This window comes from Acanthochromis polyacanthus, chromosome 14 (assembly GCF_021347895.1).
Source record: "Acanthochromis polyacanthus isolate Apoly-LR-REF ecotype Palm Island chromosome 14, KAUST_Apoly_ChrSc, whole genome shotgun sequence".
Classification (NCBI taxonomy): Eukaryota; Metazoa; Chordata; class Actinopteri; family Pomacentridae; genus Acanthochromis; species Acanthochromis polyacanthus.
In genome coordinates this window covers 29,740,765-29,766,246 of record NC_067126.1, presented here as the reverse complement: position 1 = coordinate 29,766,246, position 25,482 = coordinate 29,740,765, and the positions used below count along the sequence as shown (strand labels likewise).

At 39.6% G+C, this 25,482-nt stretch overlaps 1 protein-coding gene across 1 annotated transcript; it reads right to left on the bottom strand.

The window, feature by feature from the left end:
• Nucleotides 1-411: 411 nt before the first annotated feature.
• Nucleotides 412-25,482, bottom strand: kcnj3a (potassium inwardly rectifying channel subfamily J member 3a). The gene is made up of 3 exons (XM_022218669.2): nt 23,900-25,482; nt 22,776-22,992; nt 412-2,301 (listed from the first exon to the last, which is right to left on the bottom strand). The coding sequence occupies exons 1-3, from the start codon at nt 24,575-24,577 to the stop codon at nt 1,706-1,708; spliced, it is 1,491 nt and encodes a 496-aa protein (XP_022074361.1). The 5' UTR covers nt 24,578-25,482; the 3' UTR covers nt 412-1,705.

Below are 25,482 nucleotides of genomic sequence, written 5' to 3'. Positions count from 1 at the left end.
TTTTAGCTTTGGGAGGACACTGATAACAGTATATCTGCACAGCAAACACAAAGCTACAGCCAACAGCTGGTTAGCTTAGTGGAGATACTGGAAAATGGGAAAATGGTAGCCTGGTTCTGTCCAAGGGGGCGGAAAAAAGAAATGAAAACAGCAATTTGCCTTTAAATGTGTGCTTTTATGGGCCTACACTTAAAACTAACGGACAAACAGAAAGCTTAAACGAATGAGACATGATATTAATTAAATAAAACAAGGTCTGAAAGTGGAATCTTTTCATGTCACTCTCTGCAATAAAGCACTGTATTTCCCAAAATGTTCATCTGTCACCCCCTGCGATATGCACACTGGCAGTAATTCATTCACTGAAAGGGTAAAGCATGCGTTACATCTAGTCAAAGTAGGAAGATGCTAAACAGTTACGTTAGATCTTTATTCCTGAAGAAATTGGGTATCATACAATGTCTTAGATGCATTTAGAGAAAACCAGATTTCATGGCATGGATTCAGTAAACAGAATGAGTATGGGGCTGTGGTAGACCCTGTGGCTATATAAAGATTATAGTCATTATAATATTATTGCTTTCATCACAGAGGAGGGATATTATGGGCCCTTAAAACAAAGGTTATGGTTTTCTTACAGGCCCACCAAATCTAACCAGTAACACCTAAGTTGAAATTGTAATGGAGTGTCTTATACGACCACAAAGGCCTACTGCAAATTGTGTTTTGTTATATAATGAAACAAAATGATTGCACAGTACTAAACTACTGCTCTAAGCAGTTAATTTAAGACAAAATGCCCATAAATGCTTTCTAATATCACAGGGTATTATATAACGATTGTTTTGTGCTTATCAAGTACAAGCGTTGAATCTTTCAACTTAAGTGTTACTTCAATAAGCAAGTGAAAGTCGCATAGCATTGTGCCCAGTTCAGATAGGACATATGATGCTAACGATGCATTTCTGAATGTATAAAATGCATCATCTAGCAACATATTCTGTATTTGATCACCTAATAAAGTCATAAAATCGCACATGGTAAAATAGTCTATATATGAAATACCAAAAATACAGTTGTGAACAAACATGAAAATGGAAACAAGGTAATATAGTTAAGGCTAAACATCTTTGTCTATTACCTTTGTATAGCTAAGTCAATAAGAGGAGCATGCAATCAACGTAACATTGCCACGATTTTACATTAAACAACAAAAGCAATCAACTCAAAACAAATGTATGTGCCTTTCGTCACCACAAATTAGAACCATGTAATGTCGGTTTTCCATGTTGTAAATCATATGGCTTTGTGCAATTTTTCCACTGTCTGTAAATTCACTAATGAAATTCTTTTTGTAAAATAATATATCAATAAATGTCATGCCAGAAATTATTGAGATTCTGTTCTACATGCGCTGTTTCTTACATGCCAGATTGTGCTAATTGTACATCATCCTAAAAAAGAAAAGTAAAAAAAAAAAAAAGAAAAGAAAAAAGAATCAGAGGTCTTTCATCATAGCATGTACACTTACATCCAGGAACAAATGTGCTTAATTCCATCACCCTACTTTATATAAGGTATTTGTGCACATATTCTACATTTCTTTAAATATAAGAATATTGTCCATTAATAAATTAGGAATTGTACAAGGACTTCAGGTAGGGAAATAAAAGTAGATGGCATAAGTTAAAATATGTTGCCTGCTTTATGTAAAGCGATCTGAATTCATCTTTCTAAGTTTAGGCGGCAGGTGTCCGTCCATCCGGCCCCCTCCTCCCCCTGCCAACCGCTGCAGCTTGGGGGGTAAGTCTGCCACCGACTTACTGATGGGCTCTGTGCTGATCTTGGCCGCCTTACCAGCCTGCTTATCATCAGAGACACCAGGAACGGAGCTGATTCGCTGCAACTTCATGGGCAGGTCTCCAAAGCTGTAAGTCATCTCTGAGGTGGTGGAGCTCATCCTCAGCAGCTTCTTGGGCAGACCGTCCCGCCCTGTGATCTTCTGGAGCTTGGTAGGCAGCTTGGTGGTGCTGTCATTGTCCTCCAGGGTCTCCAGACAGTCCAGAGAGCTGTTCTTCTCCCCGCTGTTGCAGAGAGACGGCGCCATGAGGGGCGAGGAGAGGAGCAGGGCCTCCTCCTGCTCCTTCACGCTGTAAGGGGGGGTGGGCACCTCGAATGTGGCGTGAAACTGAGAGTAGTCCACCTTAAAGAAACCCTCCTCCAAGGAGATGACCGGGAAGAAGCGGTGTCCCCACAGAACCTCGTCCTCGGTGTATGACGTCCTCGCTTGGCAGGTCATCCCTGTCAAAGAAAGGCACGAGTGAGTTTGAGCTTCACAAATTACGACAAACTAAATGTCACAGGCTTCTCACAGACCCATACGGCACAGGCTAGTGCATGAAGAATAAATGTTTTAAGATTCTACTATTAAACGAAAGAGCCATGATTTAATTGTGAGCTTGGCACTCATCCATGACAATCAATAATATGTTATTCAACAGGATTCTTGCCATTTTTAGATGACAAAGTAAACAATATTGCAAACAACTCTGCCTGAGCGAATAAGCATTTACAGACATGTTACAGAGCCAGCTGCCTAAATAAAAAGCCTAATTGATTTTTGCTTTCTAAACGTGATGTTTATGAACCATCTGCAGCCTAACTGGACAAATAATTAAAAGTATAGCTGAGTTATTTGCTCTGTGTGTTTTATAGGACTGACTAAACATTTCATCATCAAAGCCCCAATTTATCTATAAAGAAACTTCTAATACATTTGTTATGTATTCATAGAATATATTTGATGTCAACATCATTTTCATAGCATTTAATCTCTTCTGTTTTGTTGATTGGAGTTTCCACATAAAAAGATAAAGGCTGACCTATACACTGTAAAGAAAGCAACAGATAAAAGTCAAAGCCTTCACTAAGAAGAATACTTCTAAAACAGGTCCTCCTCACATCACCTCTTATGCTACTTAACAGTTCAGTCCACACCTTAAGCTTGGCTAGTAGCTACAAAAGATAGAGGATTAAGATAATCGACATAGCTGGAGAGGCAAACTCACAGGAACAGTGGCTGCAGGGAAAGGCTTCAGGAAGTCTAGCTTACAACAAAATGTCTTTCTTTCTCTGACACAAGGAAGGGAATCCAATTAACTCCAAAAATAACCCACAAAAATGTACATTAAGTATCCATTCCATTGCATTGTTGAGCCAAAACCAGTGTGACAATTTGGGTAAAAGTGTTAAATTCTGTCAACTGGAGATTAAAAATTAAACCAAAGCAGCCTGTTCAGTACGTGCCAGGTTTTCAGGTTTTATTCATGTGTGTACTCACAATCACGCTTTGCAAATTCGGCAAATGATAGCAGACTGTGATACATGTGGAAGAAATGCGCCCTCAATGGGGAGTTAAATCTCTGCTTTAAAAGTCCCTTCACATCCTCAGACACAAATTAATGCAATTAGCGAAACCATGAGGTTTGAATTACACAACATTAAACATTCTTTTTATTGCAAAGTTATTGGATGCTTATTAGTGATTACTCATCACCATTATTCAGCAGCTGCTATCATTGCGCTCTGTGCATTATATCACACTCAGCTGCTCACAGCAAAAAGCCCGATTTATCCGAGCGTAGTTCAAATTCTGCTGAAAAAACTGTTTTCATTTCTTACTCAAAGTGGGCATAGAAATTCTATAATCAGATTATGTTGATTGCATGCTCCTCTTATTGACTTAGCTATGCAAAGGTAATAGGCAAAGACATTTAGCCTTAACTATGCTACCGTGTTTCCATTATTATGTTTGTTCACAGCTGTGTTTTTGGTATTTCATATATAGACTATTTTACCATGTGCGATTTTGCAATTTTAATAGGTGACCAAATACAAAACATATTGCAAGAGGACGCATTTTTTACATTCAAAAATGCATTGTTAGCATCATATGTATGTATGTATATGCTGCAACAGTCATGCTAAAACTTGTTCAAATCCATTGAGAAATCGGTGACTGCAGTTGGTTATTATCACTTGTTTAAATCACCAGCTTAATATTGTCCTAGCAGCGACATTTGAGTCCAAAATAAGGGAAGCGCTCATTCACAGTGAGACACTGCTGCTCATTGCCAGGATGTCATCATCGAAACCAGAGGCATCTGTGATTCCGCCCAATTCCCAAGGTCATAAAATAATTCACTGATAGCAGCTCTGTACACAATCACAGATGTGCAAGAGACTGAACATCAAGTGTGCTTAGGGTATTCAAAGTATTACTTCTGCACTATTGCTTCAAAGTCCCGGAGCCTTTGGGCATATGGAAGTGTGCGGCAGTGAATAAAGCGGGCAAAGCTAAAGAGAACTTTAGGGCCAAAGCGACTCACAGTTAAGCGTGAATGAAAATCTTATTGCATAGTGAGCCTGCTAAACTGCCTCCAGCCAAAACATAGTCACCATCAACAGGCTGAAAACCATGCTGTGAAACGCTCTCTGTTTAGGTTCTGTAGCAGCCACATAACCACTACTAGAAGTCATGTGTACCTGCTTTATCGAGCAGTTCTCAATGCCGCCGTTCTAACTGGACATTCATACTGCATATGCATTGCTAAAACATCAATACCAGCTTTACTGGTGCATAAGAAAAAAACCCTAGAACAAGCGAATGAAGCTGTGCCTGAGGCAACAGTAATATACAAGACCCAAATAGCTTCATCTTTTCTATTAATAATGCTGTATTGGTCCTGCAGATGGTGTAGGAGGAGCTGTAAGACTGCTTTCTCTGGAAAGCCCTGAACTCTGCAGGCCTCGGGGCTCGAATCCCCGTTCAACCTGTTCCCCCTCCTCCTCCTCTTCCTCTCGAGCCACTCAGCCCACAAAATGAAGAAATCTCTCTGATGTGTATGGTCTAATCAGCTGTACCATTCTTAAAAAACTAACAATGGCACTCAACTTAATCATGGTCATTAATATACATTTAATTTCCATAAATTATTCAGGACTTGATGCCGGAGCGATTGCATAATTATAGATGCTGTTGCATCACATATACAATTGTGTTGCTAAAGACCTGCTGTTCTGCAACGCCCACAGTCATATGGCACACGGTATAACAGACACAGCAATGATACTGAAGTGTGCACCTCGACTTTCTGTGAGGCCGCGAGACAGTTCAGCTTCTGATGGAGACTTGAACATTATGTTAGATAAACTGAAACACTACGTCAGGCAGAAGATCGCATAGAATCGCCTAGCAGAGTACAGTTAAACTGCTTAAAATAGCAGCAGCAGGAAAAAAAAATCAAACCTAATTTTAAAATTTTCTACAGTTACTCTGTTATTCCTAAAAATAGGAATCCAGTCAGATGAGAATACCCATATCAGATTGTATGTCGTATTACTGGCTAAGCCTTATGTAACTCTAAAATACACGCCTGCCCAGGACTCAGTGTTTCTATGGAAACAAAACTGTAGGAATGTGTGCATGCGACAGCCATAAACCTTTTCTCTGCTGAGTTTGGTCAAAAGTAACAGTGATACAACACAAAACAAAAGTCTCTCTCTGAGATCACGACAGAAGAAGAAAAAAAACACACACACACAACCAAACTGCTCAAAATGGATTTTCCATTGAGAGCAGGGTCAGATCATCCATATGGCTCCAGAGTCAGACCACAATGGTTTTACTGCCACTGAAACCTGACCTTTTACAGCACAGCTCACAGAGCCTTTCTTCTGGCGAAGTGGGCAAATCATATATTTTGGTGACGAAGCCCAGAACTCATATTACAAATGTCATCTTTAATAAAGTACAGAGCAACTTTCTCTTCCACTATCATCCATCACTCTTGCAATATATTGACCTGGTTTATACTTGTGTCGTCTTCATAGCACACATATTCCGAATTATATACGCCTCGTGTCATAAACACAGAAAGCAGAAACAAGTAAACAACAAAATCGTAAAAAAACAAAAAAAACCCTGTCCCATGTGTGTGCCGTGTGCTCCACTGGGGACAACAGCAGGACGTCAGAGCAGCGTGAAAAAAACACCTCTAATGTGTACTGAACAGTGTTGTCACAGCAACTTAGAGGTGTTGATAACATCAGTTCACATGTCAAAAACTGAAACCAAAAGCTCACCCACGAATTAAGTTTCCATACACAGTTTTTATGCTACTTATAGCTGATAGTGTGTTCTTTACATGTGACAAAAATTGCCAAATTGTCCTGGGAACATTATTGAACTGGACCCCCAACCCTAGTATCTGTTTACATGGCATTTAACCCAGTGTATCTGCCCGTTAAAACATGGCTTTGCCTCAAAGTATTTCTGAGTTTAAAGGTGCCATATATAAGTATTTCTATTAGTATAAGCTCACAGAGCGGTTAGTTCAGGCCCATTTTGTTTCACGTCTTAACCCTTCTGTTGTCCTCATTTACAGGCACCAAAAAATATTGTTTTCTTGTCTGAAAAAAATCCAAAAATTCAGCAAAACAAATTCCCCAAATTTCTGAAAATTTGTAAAACCTTTAGGAAGAAAATTCCAATAATTTCGTAAACGTTTCCCTTAAAAGTTCTATTTAAAAATAATTTTTAAAAAAAACAAATTTGGCAAGAAAATTCTTGTAAATATTTTCAAAAAATGAGTAAAAATCTTCCAAAAAAATCCTAAAAATATCTAAAGTGATTCCATATATATCAGTAAAACTTCCAATATTTTCTTTAACAACATTCACAAAAAATAAACCAAAATCCAGTGAAATTCGCTGGATTTTGATTGATTTTCTTGTCAAAGTTCTTCAGATTTTTTTTTTTTAGTATTTCTTTTTTTCACCGAAAAAATGTTCAAAAATTGTCCAAAAATGTTGAAAATGTGGATATCAGACGTTTCACTGTGAAAATACATTTTTTTCTACATTTTCACACTTTAAAACGAGTCACTCGGACCCACAGGACGACACGAGGGTTAACGGCATCCAAGATCACCACAACAGTGATTTGATCAGGGAAACATGAGGTGGGTCAGTGACTGAACTTAAACTTGAAAATATTTACAGATAGCACTGATTCAAGACCAATATTTTCAGCATTACATGTTATTTTTTAACGTGATTTAGCTGTATTCATTTTGAAAATATACAAATTGTAATTTTTTAAAATGTTTTGGGAAAAAATGCTAAAGAAAAACCTTTCCAACTCGTCGCTGTTTTGAACTGCGTGACGGCAAAGAGAGTCTTTTAAAGTGTGTCACTTAAATTCTGATACATTGACTTTTTTAACTGCCTTTTGCCATCTTTTAAACCAAAAACAATGACTTGGTTTAGGAGACAAAATGACTTCCAGATTAACTACTGACAAAAACATTATTTTGCAACCCTCAGAATCAACAGAGTGAAATTAAATCAACACATGAGTAGATTCATTCACTCTTCAGGTCATTAAAAAACAAAAAATACCTTTAAACCACACTAGCTCTATTACAGGAAAGGTGGGGGTTGAGACAAAAGAAACCAAGAGGGGATAAAAACATCATTGGAACTGGTAAAGAGGCAATTCCTCATTCAGCCCATTAGGAGAGAAATTTGTAACTCTGTGAATCCATTACACTTCTAATTTCAGTAAATGGTTATCTGTTCCCCTCTGTGACTCAGTGCAAAGCAATACCAGTACATTTCAAATCCTCTATGGCTTGGCTCCTCTCAATAAAGTGCTGCACAATAAGAGACTCCTGTTAAAGATCTCTGTCGGAGAAATGAGTAGCGTTCTGGCTGTTTTACCAACAGTACTTTTGTTTGGTGGGAGCAAAATACACTGTTGTGTGTATTATGTATCAACTTACAAAGTTTTGTATTTGTCTCCAGGCGTCATGCAGATAACCTTACCAGATACCTTTGCAAACTACTAAAATACTGCACTTTCACTTGTGCTTGCAGAGGGTAGAATCAGATCTCATTTTTTTATCTGCTATCAGTCCTGTAGATGACCTTAGAGGAGCAAGAAGTATCAGAGTCCTTTAGCTCAAGTAAGAGCATCTATTTGAAAATGGAAAAATACAACATTACAGGAAAATGTAGACTTCCATATTAACCATGGATAAAAGGTTGTTTGTAATGAAAAAGCCTTTTAGCATCTTTAAGCTCACTGTTTTGGCTCCAAATGGTAATCCTAATGCTTTTATCAGTATCATTTTTAGACTCACAAGCAGCTGAAAACCTGCAAAACCAAACGGCAGACAGACAAAGTTAACCGGTGAACAAAGTGGAACATTAGGTTTGCGGAACAAGACGTAAACAGAGCTAAAAGGAGAGAGAATGGCAGACTGAGATGTGCCAGGTGGCCAGAAACAAGACTCCGAATGCTAATGTTGCTCTGCTGGAGATATAATAACCCAACTGTTGACTCACACATTTGCTGTAATGAGTTTATGAGGTGAAAATGTGTCAATATTGAATTTGTAGCTCATTTAGCTGCCCCTAAATGTGAAAAGCATCAGTTAATAAAGCCTTAAGTGACAGATAAAAACTATTTAACTATCTATTGATGTAATGCAGTAATATGGAAGCAGCACTTTAACGCTGGAACGGTCCAGATGTCGCATGCTGTAACTCTTACTTTTTCATTTTACTATTGAAATTTAAATCTTAGTTGTATTTTAGTGTTGCTTTCTGGCAAAACCATGCCTAGTTGTTGGAATCATCATTTTATCAGACAAACAGAGGGAGTTTCTCATTTTTCTACGCTCTTTTTTTAAATAGTTATTTTATTTAATTGTAAAAAAATTAAAGAAATCAAAAGGTGAAAGTAGGAATTCTACATAATTATTGATTGTCTTGCATAGTCTTAAGGTATTTTTGATGAAGCAAAAAAACAAAAAAATTCCATAGATTAATGAATAGCTTGAGTTCAGGTGTAAAAAAAATTAAATAAATACAAGCAAATAATGTGATAAGTCAACTTTTAAGAGCCACTTCATAGCATCTCCATTCATTTTTTCATAAAACTATGCCTCGAGTTTACTCACCAGAGTATATCTTAATCCTGCAAAAGTATGAAATCCCATCAGAAGTACCCCCGTTTCTGTGTGAGAGCAGGGCCCACATGGTATGCAATATTCATGTGACAGCATGAATGGCATTAGAATAATCCTCTGCTGAATCCACAAATTCAAGACAGATATAAAAATGCGTCTCATTAGAAGTAAACTTCAGAGGGGTGCGAACACGAGAGTCAAAGAATAAACGGCATCGGTTTGTGAGGATGTGTTACACGCACACATCTCAGCAACAGCCATGTTTTAAAATGAATATGACCGCAGTGGAATTAAGTTGAGTCTGGAAAACGACTACACACCACTGAGATGGAGAGATTACAGGTGCGGTATCTGCACTGTACAGAATATGCAATATTTTACAGACCTTACACAGCGATTCCATTATGTATGGGGGGGAAAAAAGCTTAGCGGTAGGAAGTTGTGTCAAGAATAAACTTTAGAGATTTGGATGCCCAAAAGCCATCGCAGCTTGAGACTCTAAATAAATGCACTTTTCTTGATAAGACAGAGCTCGCTGCTTCTCTGGTCTAACAAAGTGAAGCGGAGTGACAGCAAAGATAAAATAGGTTCTTTGGTGGCTGGAATAGAAAAGCACTGTAAACTCTGAGGCAGCCTGCCAGTGTTTCTTGATAGTAGCTGAAAAAAAAAAAAACGAAAAAAAAAAACAAGTGCTCTTCGCAGACTCGAGCGTCTAAAAGAAGCTTATCCAGGTTATAGAAGCTGTAGGATCATATCCGTTTGCTGCCTGGCTCTGTCACATCGTCAGCTGCAGCTCTGCACTTGACACACTGAGGACAAAAGTACAGTCCAGGGCTAGACCCGAGAGCACAGAGCGATTTATTTCAGCTCTGTCAAATCATAGGCACAGTCTCAATCTAGATTTTCAAATAAATAAGTCAGAGCTATTGTATGATTAAACAACCCACAGGCGGCGAGCAAATGACACTCAAAATTGACGGCTATGTGAAAATGAAGGTTTATTCAAATGACTTCTCCAGATGAACTCTCACAGTGCGAGTCACTGAAAGAGGAAGGTGGGTGTCAAAGAGTTCTCAGCAACCTCATATTTAGTGACAAAATCACAAATAGCCTCCTTATCCCTCGCTCACTCTCTCACTGGCTCTCCCTTTCACTCAGTCACTCAAATGGTCATGTACACGCACACACACACACACACGCACGCACACACACACACACACACACACACACACACACACACACACACACACACACACACACACACACACACACACACACACACACACACACACACTCGAACTCACTCACCAGCACGGTGCTGTCAGCAAAGTCCCCTGACAGTCTATCACGGCTGTGGAAACAGCTCAAGTGTTATGTATGAGAAAAATGCTAACAAAAACAAGCACGAGAATCTGGACGTTACATACAGCAGAGCGCCGTCACACAACAACATCCGAGATTCACCCTTTTTATCTCAGCTCCCATTGTCTGGTGTTGGTTACAGCTAAGGTTATCCACAACATGTGCATATTGACATGCAATTACTTCGGGAGAGTTAGCGTGTTCTTCATTTTTGGATTCAGTGAGCAGCGTTGTCTTCTTTTAGGATCTTTTTTGCAACATGGCAAGTCACCGTGCCGCATTAGGTAATGGAAATCTGTGGATGATGCTGAGACTAAACCGCCCGAAGAGAGGGAAGTTAACTCCACTGATCTGAATAATACAGTTCTGAGTAGTTTGTCTTGTCACAACTGACTTCAGCCGAGTTCTTTTCAATAAAATTCTACAAAGGACAGAACAAACTGTACCTAAAATACAATAAAAAAAACCTCATTTGATACAGATACTGCTATTGTGGCCACAAGTCCTGATCATCTGTTTCTATGGTGACCACCATCAAGTGGTAAAGTGTAGAAAAATCCAGAAGCATTCAGTGACCTGTTTTTCACAGTTTGACTTTTCAAAGATGGAAATAAGTCCCCTCCCCCTCTGTTAAACACTGTTTCAGTGCGCGATCCATTCGTGAAGGTGGCTTCCAGTTGTTTGCGGTGCTGAGATTTGATTCCACTCGTACAGCATGGGCTGAGCAATGAAAACAAGAAAGAAGCTGATGGAGGGAAAAGGCAGGGGAAGCGCACTGCTGTGGGGGAGGGGAGAGCCTGGATGCTGAGGCAATTGCTTGAGTGTGGAGGCTGTTGGAAAGGGAAGGAAGGAAAGGGAATAGGAGCAGGGCTGCCAACGATCTCCACACAAGGTGGGGTGTCGGGCAGGCTAGAGGAACATATGGCTGTGGGCCATTAGCACAGCCAGGAGAGCACATATTACCAAGTGAGGGCAATACTAAATACTGCCATAAAGGGAATCAATTGAGCAAAATGCCAATCAATGGATTTCCTTTAGGCCAAACAGTCTTTATCGGTCATGTAGGAAAAAACACACTCTGTATGCGTCCACGGCAACTGGGACTATGAAAGGTTTTCTCCTCATTATATATTGAGTGCAAAAATAATCAGACAACCATTTTCCTCCCATAAAACAGACTGAATAAGTGAAAGCTATAATCTCATATTGATCGTGGCTATTAAATGTTCTTAAGTCGAGTTACAGCTGAAAGGGAGGAGACAAAAGAGGGATTTTTAAGCCTTAGTAAATCTCAGACTTGGGTGATATTAAAGAGGAATAACTCACTGAAGCCTCTCTATTGTTTTTTTTCTTTTTCCAAGTTTGTCACTTGAACCAGAGAGCAGATTATTCCAGTAAACTCAAGCATGTCTGACTGACAAAAATAGAAAGAGACCTCCCAGAAGACGGTCTTGCAAGAAGACAAGCCTAAACAACATGTGGCTCCTGTGTTTAGCCCCCAGCATTGATTCAGCTGCACTTCAGGGACGGTCACAGCTCCACCAATCAATGCTGCCGGTGACCAACACTGCAAGAGCATCACAACCTTCTTCAGGGTGATAACCCCTTTAAACAACCAGAGCACAATATAATCACAGCTATGCTCATGTAGCGCTCACCCCAGGTGTCCATCTTCTCTTACAAATGGAGTCATGTCAACGTTGAGGTCTCCAGTTTGTGTTATTAATCAGCAAAGAAGTGACCTCCTCATAACAGCGTGGCACACACGTCTTCCAAGACAAAGACAGCTGAGGCCAAGTCAATTATTTCTAACTCGTAAACGGAGGAATTGCTGCTTTCGTCACACAAGTTCATCTCAGGTCCACCACCACACCTCCTCCTCCAGTGATTTATTGCCATCCAACAGGGACCTGACAAATCCCTAAAGACACAATTACCGTGTTCCCCCTTGGGAAGCCAGCACAGTTCATCTAAAAGGGATAATGAATCCAGGATGTCATAGCTGGTTCACTGCAATGCCCATTATGTGAAGTTTGGCCCCAGTGCAATTATTGTATGTACAGTAGACACAGGAGGTAAATCTCAAAGATGCGTTGCGAGAATACCTTTGTTTGTTTCTCAAAAATGACTAATTTCAGTGTTACTTGATACAACACGCGGGCTAACGCAAGCTGCTTTTGTGCTTTGAGTGTAATTAGTGGTTGCACAGTAGCTACAATTACACAGGAGTTAGATGAAATACCATACACACCTAATACAATGTAACACAATCAAGTCAGTCCTGCAACAAATCTTTATGAAGCTTACAGAGCTCAGTTTAGACTGTGAGAGGTGCTGACTCATCTCTGTGGAGATTATGCTTCTGGATTGTTTTTGTTGTTGTAATGAAGTGAATTATAGTGCACATATAACCTGCACTACACAACACACTACAACAACACCACAATCTAGACTCTCTGACAGCATGCTGTAGAAAATTAGCAAGTATTGCCAGACTAATGTGACAGATTGCATTAAATATATACAGAACTTTAGAGTAGTGTGTCTATTCCTTGCAAATGTGTGCACTACAGCCTGTAAATAGCAAGGTTTGATGAGCAAACCTCTGAAACTACTTAAAATCCACTAAGGCTGTTTTTAATTGTAACGATTTATTCTTTACCTGAGTAAAAGTAGAAATTATCAATATAAACCCTATTATAAGTAATTTAAAAAAGCATCATAAATCTTACAAACATAAAAGTACAGAAGATTTAAATAGGTATATTAACTACTTTTTTTTATAGTTTTGGAAAAATATATCATATTTTATATAATAAGATAAGAAGCTTTATTGTCATTGCAAGGGGTACAATGAATTTCCGTTCAGCAACATCTCTTATAGCACCGACAATGCCCCTGTAATAAAATAGAATGTAACAAGTATAAATAGGTGCAGTTTAGAATATTTACAGCAGATACATACTGTACTAGTCTGTATCAAGAGTGGTTATATGTATACATGATGGTTTTATGTCTTGTAAAGTATTGATTTCTAAAGTAATTATTAACTGTCAGATCTGACATTTATTTAAAGAAAAAAACGGAAATATTCAAGCACAGCTGTCTCAAATGCACACGACTCGAGTAAATATGTTATTTTATCTTCTAACTCGGATAAAACTTCACAAAATAAATAGCAATAACATACATTACATTTAAATGTAAGTCTGTCTACATTATTGCACTCTAATCCAGACTTTGTCAGACTGACCCACAGTAAATACACATTGTCATAACATTGTGGGCTTTATCTGTGTTTATTGTCCTAACATGTTAAAGACATATAGATGGGGAATGTGTTGTTAATCAGGTGAAATGAAGCAATAGCATGAAATAGTTTTTAACCAAAGAGCCATGAGGGATCCATCACGTGATTTATCACCTCAGCAGCACAGGTGGAGCTCAGTGGGGACACACACTTCTCTCCTGAGTTCTACCCTGAGCACATTAGATTTAATTGGAAACCCCGGCTCTCACCTGAGCTGCAGCTTTAACTTCCCCACTGAACCCACTTTAACCCTTTGACCTGCAGGGCTGAAGCTCGAAGGCAAGGGGACACGCTCTCAGTGTAATGACTCAGAATGAATTATGGTCGGTTTCTCTAGTCTTTCACTGCCGGGCTTCACTTACGCCAGTGTTTACCGAAGCGCTGAGGCTCCTGACGTCAGACGACCCAGACCTCCGGGTCCTCGGCCTCCTGCTCATATGAGTGAAACTATCGGGCCCCTGGCACAACAGAAAGCTCTCAATTTTCTTTTCAATTACTGCTGCTGCTGATAAAACACAGATCAAGCCATGGCATTGGCTGCTCTGCTAATCAGTGGCAATAAATGTTTCCAATTAATTATGCTGGCTGGCTTTACTACTAGACAGTTTAAATCAAAGCAATTATTACCCTTAATTTCATTTTCTAAGTATGCGCTTTATGTGTATTTGTTGCATCACAATTTAATTGAAGCTATGATGATAGCATTGTAGAACAAAATTATTTTTTTCCACCACACAAGTCAGTTGATTACTTTTTTATTTACCTAAATTGACTGGAAAGCCTCTTTAATTCCTTTTCATTACAGATTCATATATCTCTGCCTTAAATCTTAAAAATCTGTATAAATTGAACTCAGAATATTCTGCGTCATCTTCCAAACTTTAATGCAGGTCCCATCACAGACTTCGATTAGAAGACACACAGCGCAGATTCAAATACTGAGCAAACATGTAGACAATTCAATATTCAGAGATGTTCTTTCCACTAACACACTGCATTTATGCACACAAAAACACATGAATAAACATTACTAGGTGATCCAGTCTATATGCAACCACCCCTGCCACCTACACTCATTTTAAAATGAGCAGATAGCTGGGATGTTCTATTTTTCATTCTGTTGCAGTAATTCATAAGAAAGCCTCGGAGCAGTATGAAAAGAGGGGGCTGACAGAGATCTTTGAAAACAATCAAAATCAGTGCACGACTTAATCGAAGAGACGAGTGTTTTTGGCGTTTTACCCATAATTTGCCTCATAATCAAATCAAGAGACGAAATGTGATTCAGTGTTTCGTGTACAGCATGCATTCAGCGGAAAATGATTTGAAAACATGGCGATTATTAGTTAGTTCACTAAGCAGACTGTGTTTGCGTGCAGTACAAATGTGCTGTGTCACCAGAAGAGTGACAAAATCCGACTGAAAAGTCACTGAGCAAACGAACGCAAGCATCTAAATGAAGACAGCCGAGTTTGCCATGAAGTAAACTTCTTGTCGGTAAACCCCTAAAAAAGCTTGCGTACTGTGGTTGAAAACATTTCCAAATATGACCTATTTGCAGCATTTATGAATTTCACAGCAAGTGTAATGATCACACTCCACACATTTGCATGAAAGTCACATCTCTCTGAAAAGATAAAGGGTTTATGCTGATGATACACTTTATGCTCATGAATCATTGCTTTTCATAGCTGATGAGTGAATTTAAAAACACTTGTCAGAGCTTGTAAGGATTTTAACACCGTGTTTTGCCACCATGTTAGACCTAAAACACTATACGAAATTTCAGGGACACACTAATGTGTTTACAGACTTCTTTGTGTTCTGTAATGTAAAATGAGTTCCCTGTAAATTAAATCATCCTCTTGTTTATCCTCGGCCGTTATTCTGTCTCTAATCCCAAAAGTGTTAAATTACATACGTGCACATCTGATCGTCAGAATACAGGAGCTACAGTGTTGCTGTGTGTTGAGTGAATCGCAAAATGAATTTAGTTGCAAAGCACTGATTAGTTGTGTGGCTGGAGGAATGTAAACGTCTGTTGCTGGCAGCCACAGTTTATTTTGGGCTCTCAGGAATCAGCGTCACTAATGAACAGAATGCCTCTGGCTTGGTGTTTAAGCCTTCGTAGTGCTGAACAACATTACTGGTGTTAATGGGACACTTATCTAAACTTCTGATGTATTTTAAGACTGTAGTAGTTGAATTAGTTGACTAGTCAAAGGCAGGTCATCATCCTCTCTGCAGCTGAACACTGAAAATGACCTACAGTGCCATTAATATATTATTACTTGATGTCCAGTATTGGATTTTTTGCCAATAACTGATATGCCGATTGTCCAATTCTCAATTTTCGATTCCGATATCAACCAATACCGATATATGTGGCCTACTTAATTAATTTTAGGCAACATATCATTAAATTGGAAGTACTGAAGGAGGAAGCCTTGATTCTGCCTCGCATAACCAACATTTTACAGTCACTGCAAATCACAAATTTAAAATCTGAAGGAGACACTTGGAAATCGTTCCAAACCACAGACATATTGTCAGTCAGGCACAGCAAGCTTTTTACTGCAGCCACACTTGTTTATACGCTTCATGACGCAGTTTGATGATGTCATCATTTGCACCCTGGTAAATGCCAGCGAAATCTAGGCATAAACGGTAACGATATTGACCGATATTACATTTATATGCCAATATCGGGACGATAACATAGTTAGGCCAATATTAAAAGACATCTTTTATTCTCAATTTGTTTTTGGATTATTTTTTACACATGCATGGTGACCTTTATGTGTTATTGTCAGGGATGCATGAAATTGGATTTTTGCCAATATTTTTTGGTTGATTGTTGGTTTTTCCACCTAATTGCAGTGGACAACAGGGCTACGCTCCTGTAGCTTAACATAAAATGATATCTGCCCTCATCATGATGGCCAAAATGCTGAAACAGACAAAATTTAATGCTTTTCAAATGTACAGATTCACTGTGCAAACTAAGAAAACTATGTAAAAAAAAAAAGTCAGAATCGCTTTAATAAACAAACAAATCTATAAACATTTAGCCTGACACAAGCGTGCACAGCTCTAAGTTCTTACATTTTTAGAGTCATCACTTATCATTTGCAGAGCTACACAACAACAGATGTTTGTCATATCAGGAAAAGCACAGGTGTACAACTGCATCCCATTCAGGCTAGCTGGATTGAAGGACCTATTGTTCATGTTGGCTCGAAGTCGTATCTTACAGAGACACTTGATGGGATGGAGCCATCCTTAGCCAAATTTGTCACACTTGTACTTTTCTTGCTATGTCAAAATGTCTTCCAAAAAAACGTGTTTTCCATCATTCTGTCTGATTCGACCTCTCGTGTGTTTAAAGGTGATTGGAGCTACGCTGGAACGATAACAGGGCTAGCTGTTTGACTCTCACAGTTGCAGCTAGACCAACAGAACAGAATAGAACACGTCAATCAAGCTTAATTTGAACACATCCACGCAGCAGACGTCTAATCAGGCAGCATAAGTCAAATCTCATGTCTGGGGGAATTATGGGTGAGCAACAAGAGCAACATTGTTTAATGATTACTGGTTTATCATAGATCAATCCTGTTGACAAGGAGTTACTTCTACATACACTGAGCTAGATTTTCCAATTAGGGGAAACCTAAATTTTGAAGGTAAATGGATGCTAGCAAGTTTTTTTTTTTTGAAATGATGGAAATGATAAATTTTAGTGGTTTTACTGGTTTATGACAGGTCCGGTTGACTTGAAATGACATTCATGCAAAACTACTGTGAACTTCGGTCACTTTGTCAACAAGAAAAGCACTCAAAGAGCGCAGTACTCTGCCAAGGCTTTGAATCATTTCTGACGGAAGAAATCTTTCATAAAAAATGACCGTGCGCTGAGCACAGGTATGTGTTATGCATGTGTTTATGTTATGTACAGATACCGAATCGTGTGACCTAAATATGTAGCGAGTGGCAGGAACTGATGGGATTCTGTCACACCCCCACAATTTAATCAATTCTTTCTTGTAGAATTTCTGACAGATAAGTCCCAGTGGATTTGTGGTAGGATGGCAATTATGTGTTCGTCAGCTAGCAGGTGACGTAGCGTTCACTTGTTGTCATAGTTACAGTGACGCAATGGGAAATCCTTTCACAAATCTATGGATCCAGAGTACAAGCCACATCACTGCCAAAATTCTAATGAGGTGGTCCTTGTGTCATTTCTGACCTTCTCTGAAAATTTCATCCAAATCTGTTAGTCCGTTTTTGAGTAATGTTGTGCACAGACAGACGGATTAATGTACACTGATCATCACATAACTCTGCCGTGTTCCTTGGCAGAGGAATTACGGTTTTTGAACTGTTTTGTCCCAGTAACTGATTGGTGACATCAGTTGGCCACTGCAACATAATTAAGCAACCATACATGTTATGTTCAGGAAACAGCGTTGCAGCAGGAACTAACTACACCAGGGAGGAGGTTGGGGTTGATGGTGGGCCTACAAAATGCAGGACTCTGACAATGTCTCCAAAATCTACATTCCTTGATAACTAAACTGCATTCTCAATTCGGTTTCCCCCAGTAAGTTTCCAGTACTCAAATGCATTTCCACTTCAAAGAGCCATAAAGTCTGCATTAGCAGTTCCACCAAAACTATTTGGTTGAGCTAAGGAAAATGTCATGGTTTCAGTTAAAATACATCTCTTTAACAATATGTTTGAAGCTTCTCCTCTATTTTCTGGGTTACCGGGGTGACAAGTTCCACCCCACCCAATAAACGATTGGTTGGCTAAAAAGAAGGGACACATCGAAAGCAATACAATATATGGCAAAGATACGCTGATTCTATTCAAAAGCAATCGAAGAGAAGATGCATTTTCCTAAAAATGTAATGAAATATGCAGTTAAGTTGTGGTGGAACATTATTTCAGAAAGACAAGGCTCAGCGTTTGCACCCTGTGTCCTGTGTGTTGGTCATATGTAACAAAAGACTGTAAAGCTTTTGGATCCATGTCCATGATATAAACATGTCAAGTCACTTTAGAATTTTACTTTCTTAAACCAAAACCATGATCTTTCCTTAGCCTTAATTAGGCATTGTGGCTGTCTAATATATAGTCATAAAGAAGCTGTATCGAACAATATTCTATAAACTATACTGTGTAACAAGCATAAATATTGTACAATAAACAAATTACAAAAATACTTTGCCAGTGAACTTTGTGCAGCTATTTTCATTAAAATACCCTTATTATGCTGATAGAAAAACGAATCTAAGCAGCACTATGTTTCCTCCGAACCATATTCATAGTTACAATTAGAAATTGTATGAAAGAGCTCAAACAATTAGTCAATTAACCCATTTGCAAATGGAGAGAAAATTCATCTGGAACCATTTTGATAATTGATGAATCCTGTTAGTCATTTTTACACAAGAAACAAGGCCAAACATTCACTAGTTCCTCCTCTGGCATTGTGATGATTTGCTGCTTTTGTGTTGACAAAAATTAGGCTCAGAAGGGTCACAAATGCGTATTACATAATCTACAAATGAAAAACAACATTTACAGTCATCTACCGGGACTTGTGTGCAGATTTTGGGTGTTGAACACGTAACAGAATTTTACAAATGTGCTCCTCTCAGCCTTCATGAACATTATTATGTCACAAGTAGATTTTAAACTTCAATTCCACAGGATTTCTGTGCAAATAAATGGATAAAGAAACAACTGTGGCAAGTTATTTTATCATGTAATGTGTATTTGTGACCATTCTGAAACATTTTTTTCTACTTTTGTCTCTTAAATCACTGAGAACTTTTGTTTTGAGTAGGTGTTCAGACAAGAAAAGCAATCTGAAGGCATCATCTTGTGCTCTGGGCTTTTGTATCAGTTTGCATCTTATACAATAAATCAAGGGCATAAGCAGCGCATTAATCAATAACCAAAGATCACCAAAACAAAGATAAGTAGTTGTGGTGGTCCTGCTATATAAACATTTCTAGGGGACGGTGTTGTTCTAAGGTGCATACAACATGAGTACGAATACAATCATTCAAATCAGTAATACTGGGATAACAGAACAGTTAAACGTAATCACTTTGCCCAGCTGACTCCAGCATATTATAAGTGAGCCGATCTTACTGCCCTGCAGAGTTTAACAAGCTTATTTTCAAATGTAAAATGTAATTGGTGCGTATTCCTATCGTAACTGTAAAAGAACAACAACACTTTTTTGTATGTATTACAAATTTCTATTAGCGCCATGCTCAAGCATCCAATATCAGCTGGGCTGCAGTCATTCCTTGTTATTCACTGTAGCTGTAATAAATTCCTCTGTCTTTATCCAAGCACCTGTCAGGCAGCGCTCAAATAATGCAGGAGTAACTCAGCTCGGTATTACTGTGCCGAGATTCACATCAGCAATGGGGATGAAGCTCGAACACAAAGAGCCCGACGTGCACATTTGCTCCGTAACCACTGTTCAGCTTCGTGTTGGGCAGTGATGTGCCGCTTGTATTGATTGATCCTGTGATTACATGTGTCAGCCGCTAGTACTGTTAGTGCCATTAACTCATCATCCAAAACTCGTTACAACGGGATTCTCATTTGTGCCTTTCTTTACCCCCCTACAGCAAGCCTGTTCTTCAGACAGCATGTGCAGCCACATTAACTGCACCATGATATAAAGTCAATTTATCCTCAAGAGCACGGCATCTCCCTGCAGATGTGCAAGAAAACGGATTAGATACCCACAAAGTCGCAACTGGTAACAGAATACTGTGCTGCCAGACAGCCTACACGTGTATCACAATGAGGTGGTGATCAAAAACACCTCGGGACGCTGTTCAGAAGGAATGAGGATTAGCTCATTCCATTTTACACAATGTGGAGGTTGTCAGAGGTCACAGCAAAATAGAACAATTCTGAGCTTCTTCATGCTCGGCTTTTCTTCCCGCGTGTGTAAAGGGAACGAGCAAAAAAAAAAAAAGAGAGAAAATTTTGTGTGATCTCTGGGAACAAAAGGTTAACGTGTCAAAAAGGGTACGCTGTTGTGTCTGTCATAATCTAGCAGGAAGGCCAGGGAGCCAGTGATGGTGAAGCTTTAGTCTGCAAAGGAGAGTACTGTAACTTGTTTTCCAGACAGTGTTTTTCTCCACACATAACAAAAAAGGAAAAAAAAAAACAGATCCGGGGAGTTGGGCAGCTTCTTCACTAGTAAACACCAAGCCTCATAAATATTTCATCTTATTCTTTCGCTGCTGTATCACCTGTTCTGGCAAGCACTTTATGGTACAGTAACGCCTCCGTGTGCTTTTCATATTTCACAAGAGATCCTCCATAATGCCAAGTGGCGCTGTCGACATAGCGATTCCATTTCACGTTTGGCATCACATGTTTGCCTGATTTATAACAGAATTTGTGTTATGATTCCTATACCATAGGAATGAAAAAAAAAAGAAAAAAACCCTAAGTTTAGGTGCAGTGCTGCAATCCTGAATACTCAAGGAGAGGTTGCCATGGAAACAGAGTTACATTGGCCAGAAATGAAAGCGTCTAAGGATTTAGACTTTCACTGTACATCAATTTTTAACTATAGATTGTTTCTACATCAGTCTTTCCTACAGCTTCACATAACTGCTCCTCGATGCAGACAATTCTATGAGGCACAACCGCGACAATAACAATCCAAAAAAAAGAAGAAGAAGAAGCCAAGGATGATATGATGACACACACTTCTCCGACACTGTAATACTATAAATATCTGCTAATATAACAAAGATAATTCAGTCACATTGATGCAGGGGGGATTTTCATGCTTTGAAACTAAGGCGACTTGTACTCATCATCATCATCAGCAGCAGCAGGCAAGTACGAGTTAATTAACTGAACATACAACACACACACACACACACACACACACACAGCAGACTAATAGAAAAACATGTCATAGTTGGACCATTCTGACACCACATGTTTACTGGTTTATAGTGAATTAATCATGAGCTGACAAAATGTTAAAGTCTAACACTGTTCTCAGACTGTAGCGATACTGCACTCTGCAGTATATTAACATCATTTAATAATGCATGCTACCTTTTTGAGTATGTCAAAGCTCATCAAAATGATACGGCACAAATTCCCCCCGCCTTGAGCCGCAGGGTCACAAGTCAGCGAAATCTCAGCTGCAATTAAGCTTTAATAAAACTGCAATAAATTACTATCATAATTATCTATCAGGAATTGAATGTCTTGGCTAATTACCGTCTGCAGTGTTAGCCTGTAAGCCTCCCTGTCACATCTCCATATGCTGTTTTCTCTGAACCACCCATTACAACTGCTCCTCTGTTCACTTTTGTAACACTGAAGGAGCTCTCCCCACTACTACTATATTGACTCTGTCAAATAAATGGTTGAATTTAAAATGACCACGGAGGAGAATTTTATTTGGGGAATTGCTCTTCTCGTGGAAATGGAATTCCCTAATTCCAAAGGGACCTTAGAAAGCAAATTATTATGCCGTCTGAGAACAGCCGCCACGAGGTAAGTGCTGTTCAGGCACAAAGACGGAGGGAATGGAATTTGTTTCAGATGAGAAAAAGAAAATGTATAAACCCTTACAGTGACCTGCTAGAGTTTAAGTGCTTGACACTTATATGTCACTTGAAGCTCGGCCTAATTCATCTAAACGCAGGGGGCTATAATGCAGGGAGTAAAAATTATTCCACTTAGTGCCTGCTACACCAAATGACAAATCACCAGTGATTTATAAATGCTAACCATTGCTGTTATTAGGTGCTCGGTGTGAAATAAAAATCAATGAAATGCAATCAAGAGGTCAATACTGAGTCCATTCGGAGGCCGGCTATTAACGCCTATGAAAGAGCTCAATATTATTTGTAGCATTTATAGCAGAAATATATCTCAGCACCATTATAGAGACAATACAACGTGGACCTGTGCCCAACACGTAGCCTGCTGGAGCCAAAAAGTGTAGCAAAAACAGCCTCTCAGGCCAGCGGAAATGCGTGTTTGCTGCTACTCACCTGTGGTCTCTACTATTCCTTCTAATATCACCACAATTTCAAACTGCTCTGTTTGCATGGACCTCTGGGAGAGGTCGTAGAAGGGGCTTTTGGTGTCAATCACATGGCAGATCGTGAGTGGTGAGACGAGAAAGAGCTGGTCTGCCCCGGTGCTGAAGCCTACGTCCAACTCTAACTGATCCAGTGGAAGAAACTCGCCTTCAGGCGTCTGGCGAGACTAAAGATGCATACAGAAAGAGACAGAGTTGTTTAGTGGGGGAAAGAAGAGTGAAGACAGATTTACCTACAGCTTAACAAGGAGCTTTGTGTAGGTTTCCAATCAGAAAAATTACCCTAGTTTCTATAGAATAAAGCCCAATACATATTTATGATGCAAGAACTTTCACTTCAGCTTGGATTTAATGTTCCACTTGAACCAACTGAATTAAATCAACTTCTTCTTTAATAGAGTGGATTTGTTTGCTTTCTACTCCCCTGGCATTCTAGAACATGGGATTTAAACACAAGAGGAATGTTTACTTGCCTTGATAGAAGAAAACTGGATGTGATTTACACTTAAACTGCACTTTAAGGAAGACCTATTGTTAATTGTCTGTTACCATGACAATTAGTGGACATGTATGTACACAGATGGAAAGTTTTTGATGTTTTTTAGACTTCTGAGGCCAGAAGGTGGACAGCTACACATACAAAACTGTCTTATAGGGAACAGCACAACATGCAACACACTGCATCCTTGTCATCTAACAGTTAAAGCAACCAGCTTATGAACAAAATGTTCTTGTCAAGATCTTAACAGAGTGATCGTACTATGGCAAGGCCCTGTTGGCAAACTTGATGGATTACTGTTCTTCTATCATTTAAGCAAAATGTGTGACAAAACGAGCCTCCTGTGTTATGACTTAAGACAACTATGGTCTTTTTGGCACAACCTGCATCCATGGCAGTGCAGAAATGCTGGGAGTTAGAATGAAGCTTTGTCTGATAAACGCATCACAGTTAGAAGTAGGCTTAAATGTCAGTGTGTAGGCCTTTCTGTGTCAGTTTCCTTTCTAAAAACTCAACAGTGGAGGGGAGACAGGAAAAACAGAAGATGCAGGCCGGCTAAAAGTAGCGTCACTTACTTTGAGCAATTTGCAGCGGATCTGTGCAGAGACCATATGGCTGTTACGCAGGTTGCCGACCCTGAACATGAGAGTGAGTTTCCCATCTCGCATAGAAATCGCCGCATGCTCACTGAACATCAGGGTCTCGGCCCGTTTCTTGGGCTGAGACATCTTAATGAACATGCAGCCGATCAAAAATGCATCGACGATCGATCCGAGGATCGACTGGAACAGAAAGAGAATGATCCCCTCGGGGCATTTGTCCGTAATGTATCTATAGCCATATCCTATCGTGGCCTCGGTCTCTATGAAGAACAGGAAGGCTGAGGGAAAGTTATAGACGTTGGCCACACATGGAGTGTACTTATCATTGTGGGCTTTGTTGAGGTCTCCTCTGATGTACGCGATGAACCACCACATGGAGGCCATGAAGAGCCAAGCGACTGTGTAGGTGAGGATGAAAATAAATAGATTCCAGCGCCATTTCAAATCTACTAGTGTTGTGAATAAGTCTGAGAGGTATCTGCTGGTTTCACCACCCAGGTTCCCATGCTGGACGTTACATCGCCCGTTCTTGTCCACGAACCGCTGCCGCTTCTTCTTTTTCTCTGGGGGAGGCTGATTGAATCCAGACCCGCTAGATGAGGTGGTCACTACCTGATAATCGTCCCCAAATTTCTTTCGAAGTGCAGACATACTACGATGACAGCAAGCGAAAGAAATAACAAAGGATTCAATGTTTTTTTTTAAAACAATTTAAAAAAAAGTCTGGCTTGTACTTGCTGCAGTCGTTGGTGTCCGTGCGCAATGTCTCTTGTTAGGCGTTAAAAGTGCGATGTCTTCGCCCCCAGTTAGTCTTGCACTGTCCTCTTTCGCCACACACTACTGTTGCTACACTCTACAGCCATGAAATATCAATAATGTACGATTAGTTGACAAAGCCCGAAGATAGAAGCCATATGAAAAATAAAAAGAAGAAGCGACGCACAGGATAAGGTATCCAAACGCGCCAGTCGCAGTCCAGGTTTTAGGTTTATCAGTTGCTGCGTCGTGGATTACTCATCGCCCGTGAAGGTTGGGGCTATATCGACCTGTTCAAAACTGTACTCACAGAGTAAGTTTTCATGGGAAACTTCAAAATCCTTCAGCGGTCTGTGGAACACAAATATTTCTGCGTAATTATTCACTGGAAACGCTTCCCAGGACGAGTCCTCTCTGTGCGCACTTGCGGCTGCGTTGGAGATTAGTCGGTTTCCAGTCCTCCCTTTGTGATCTGTATACATAGGAGATAAATTGCATCCAAGCACATGGCAGTAAAAAACGACGAGCTGGAGGAAGAAAATCACTGTCCCACTGTCGTCATTTTCGGCTGCGCGCATCGACGCTGATTGTCAGGCTCTTTTCGGGCACCCTTTCCCCTCTCTTAGAGAAATATCGAATGGATTCTCATGGTTCAGCGGCAGAGATCCACCAGATGCTCTCTTTTTTTGTGTGCTGCTCAGATCCTTCTTTCTCTTCGATTTCCCTGCTCAGCTCCTGCGCACTTCCACGTTTCCAGTGATGCACTCACTGTTGCCTAGTGGTACTACAAAGACAGACAA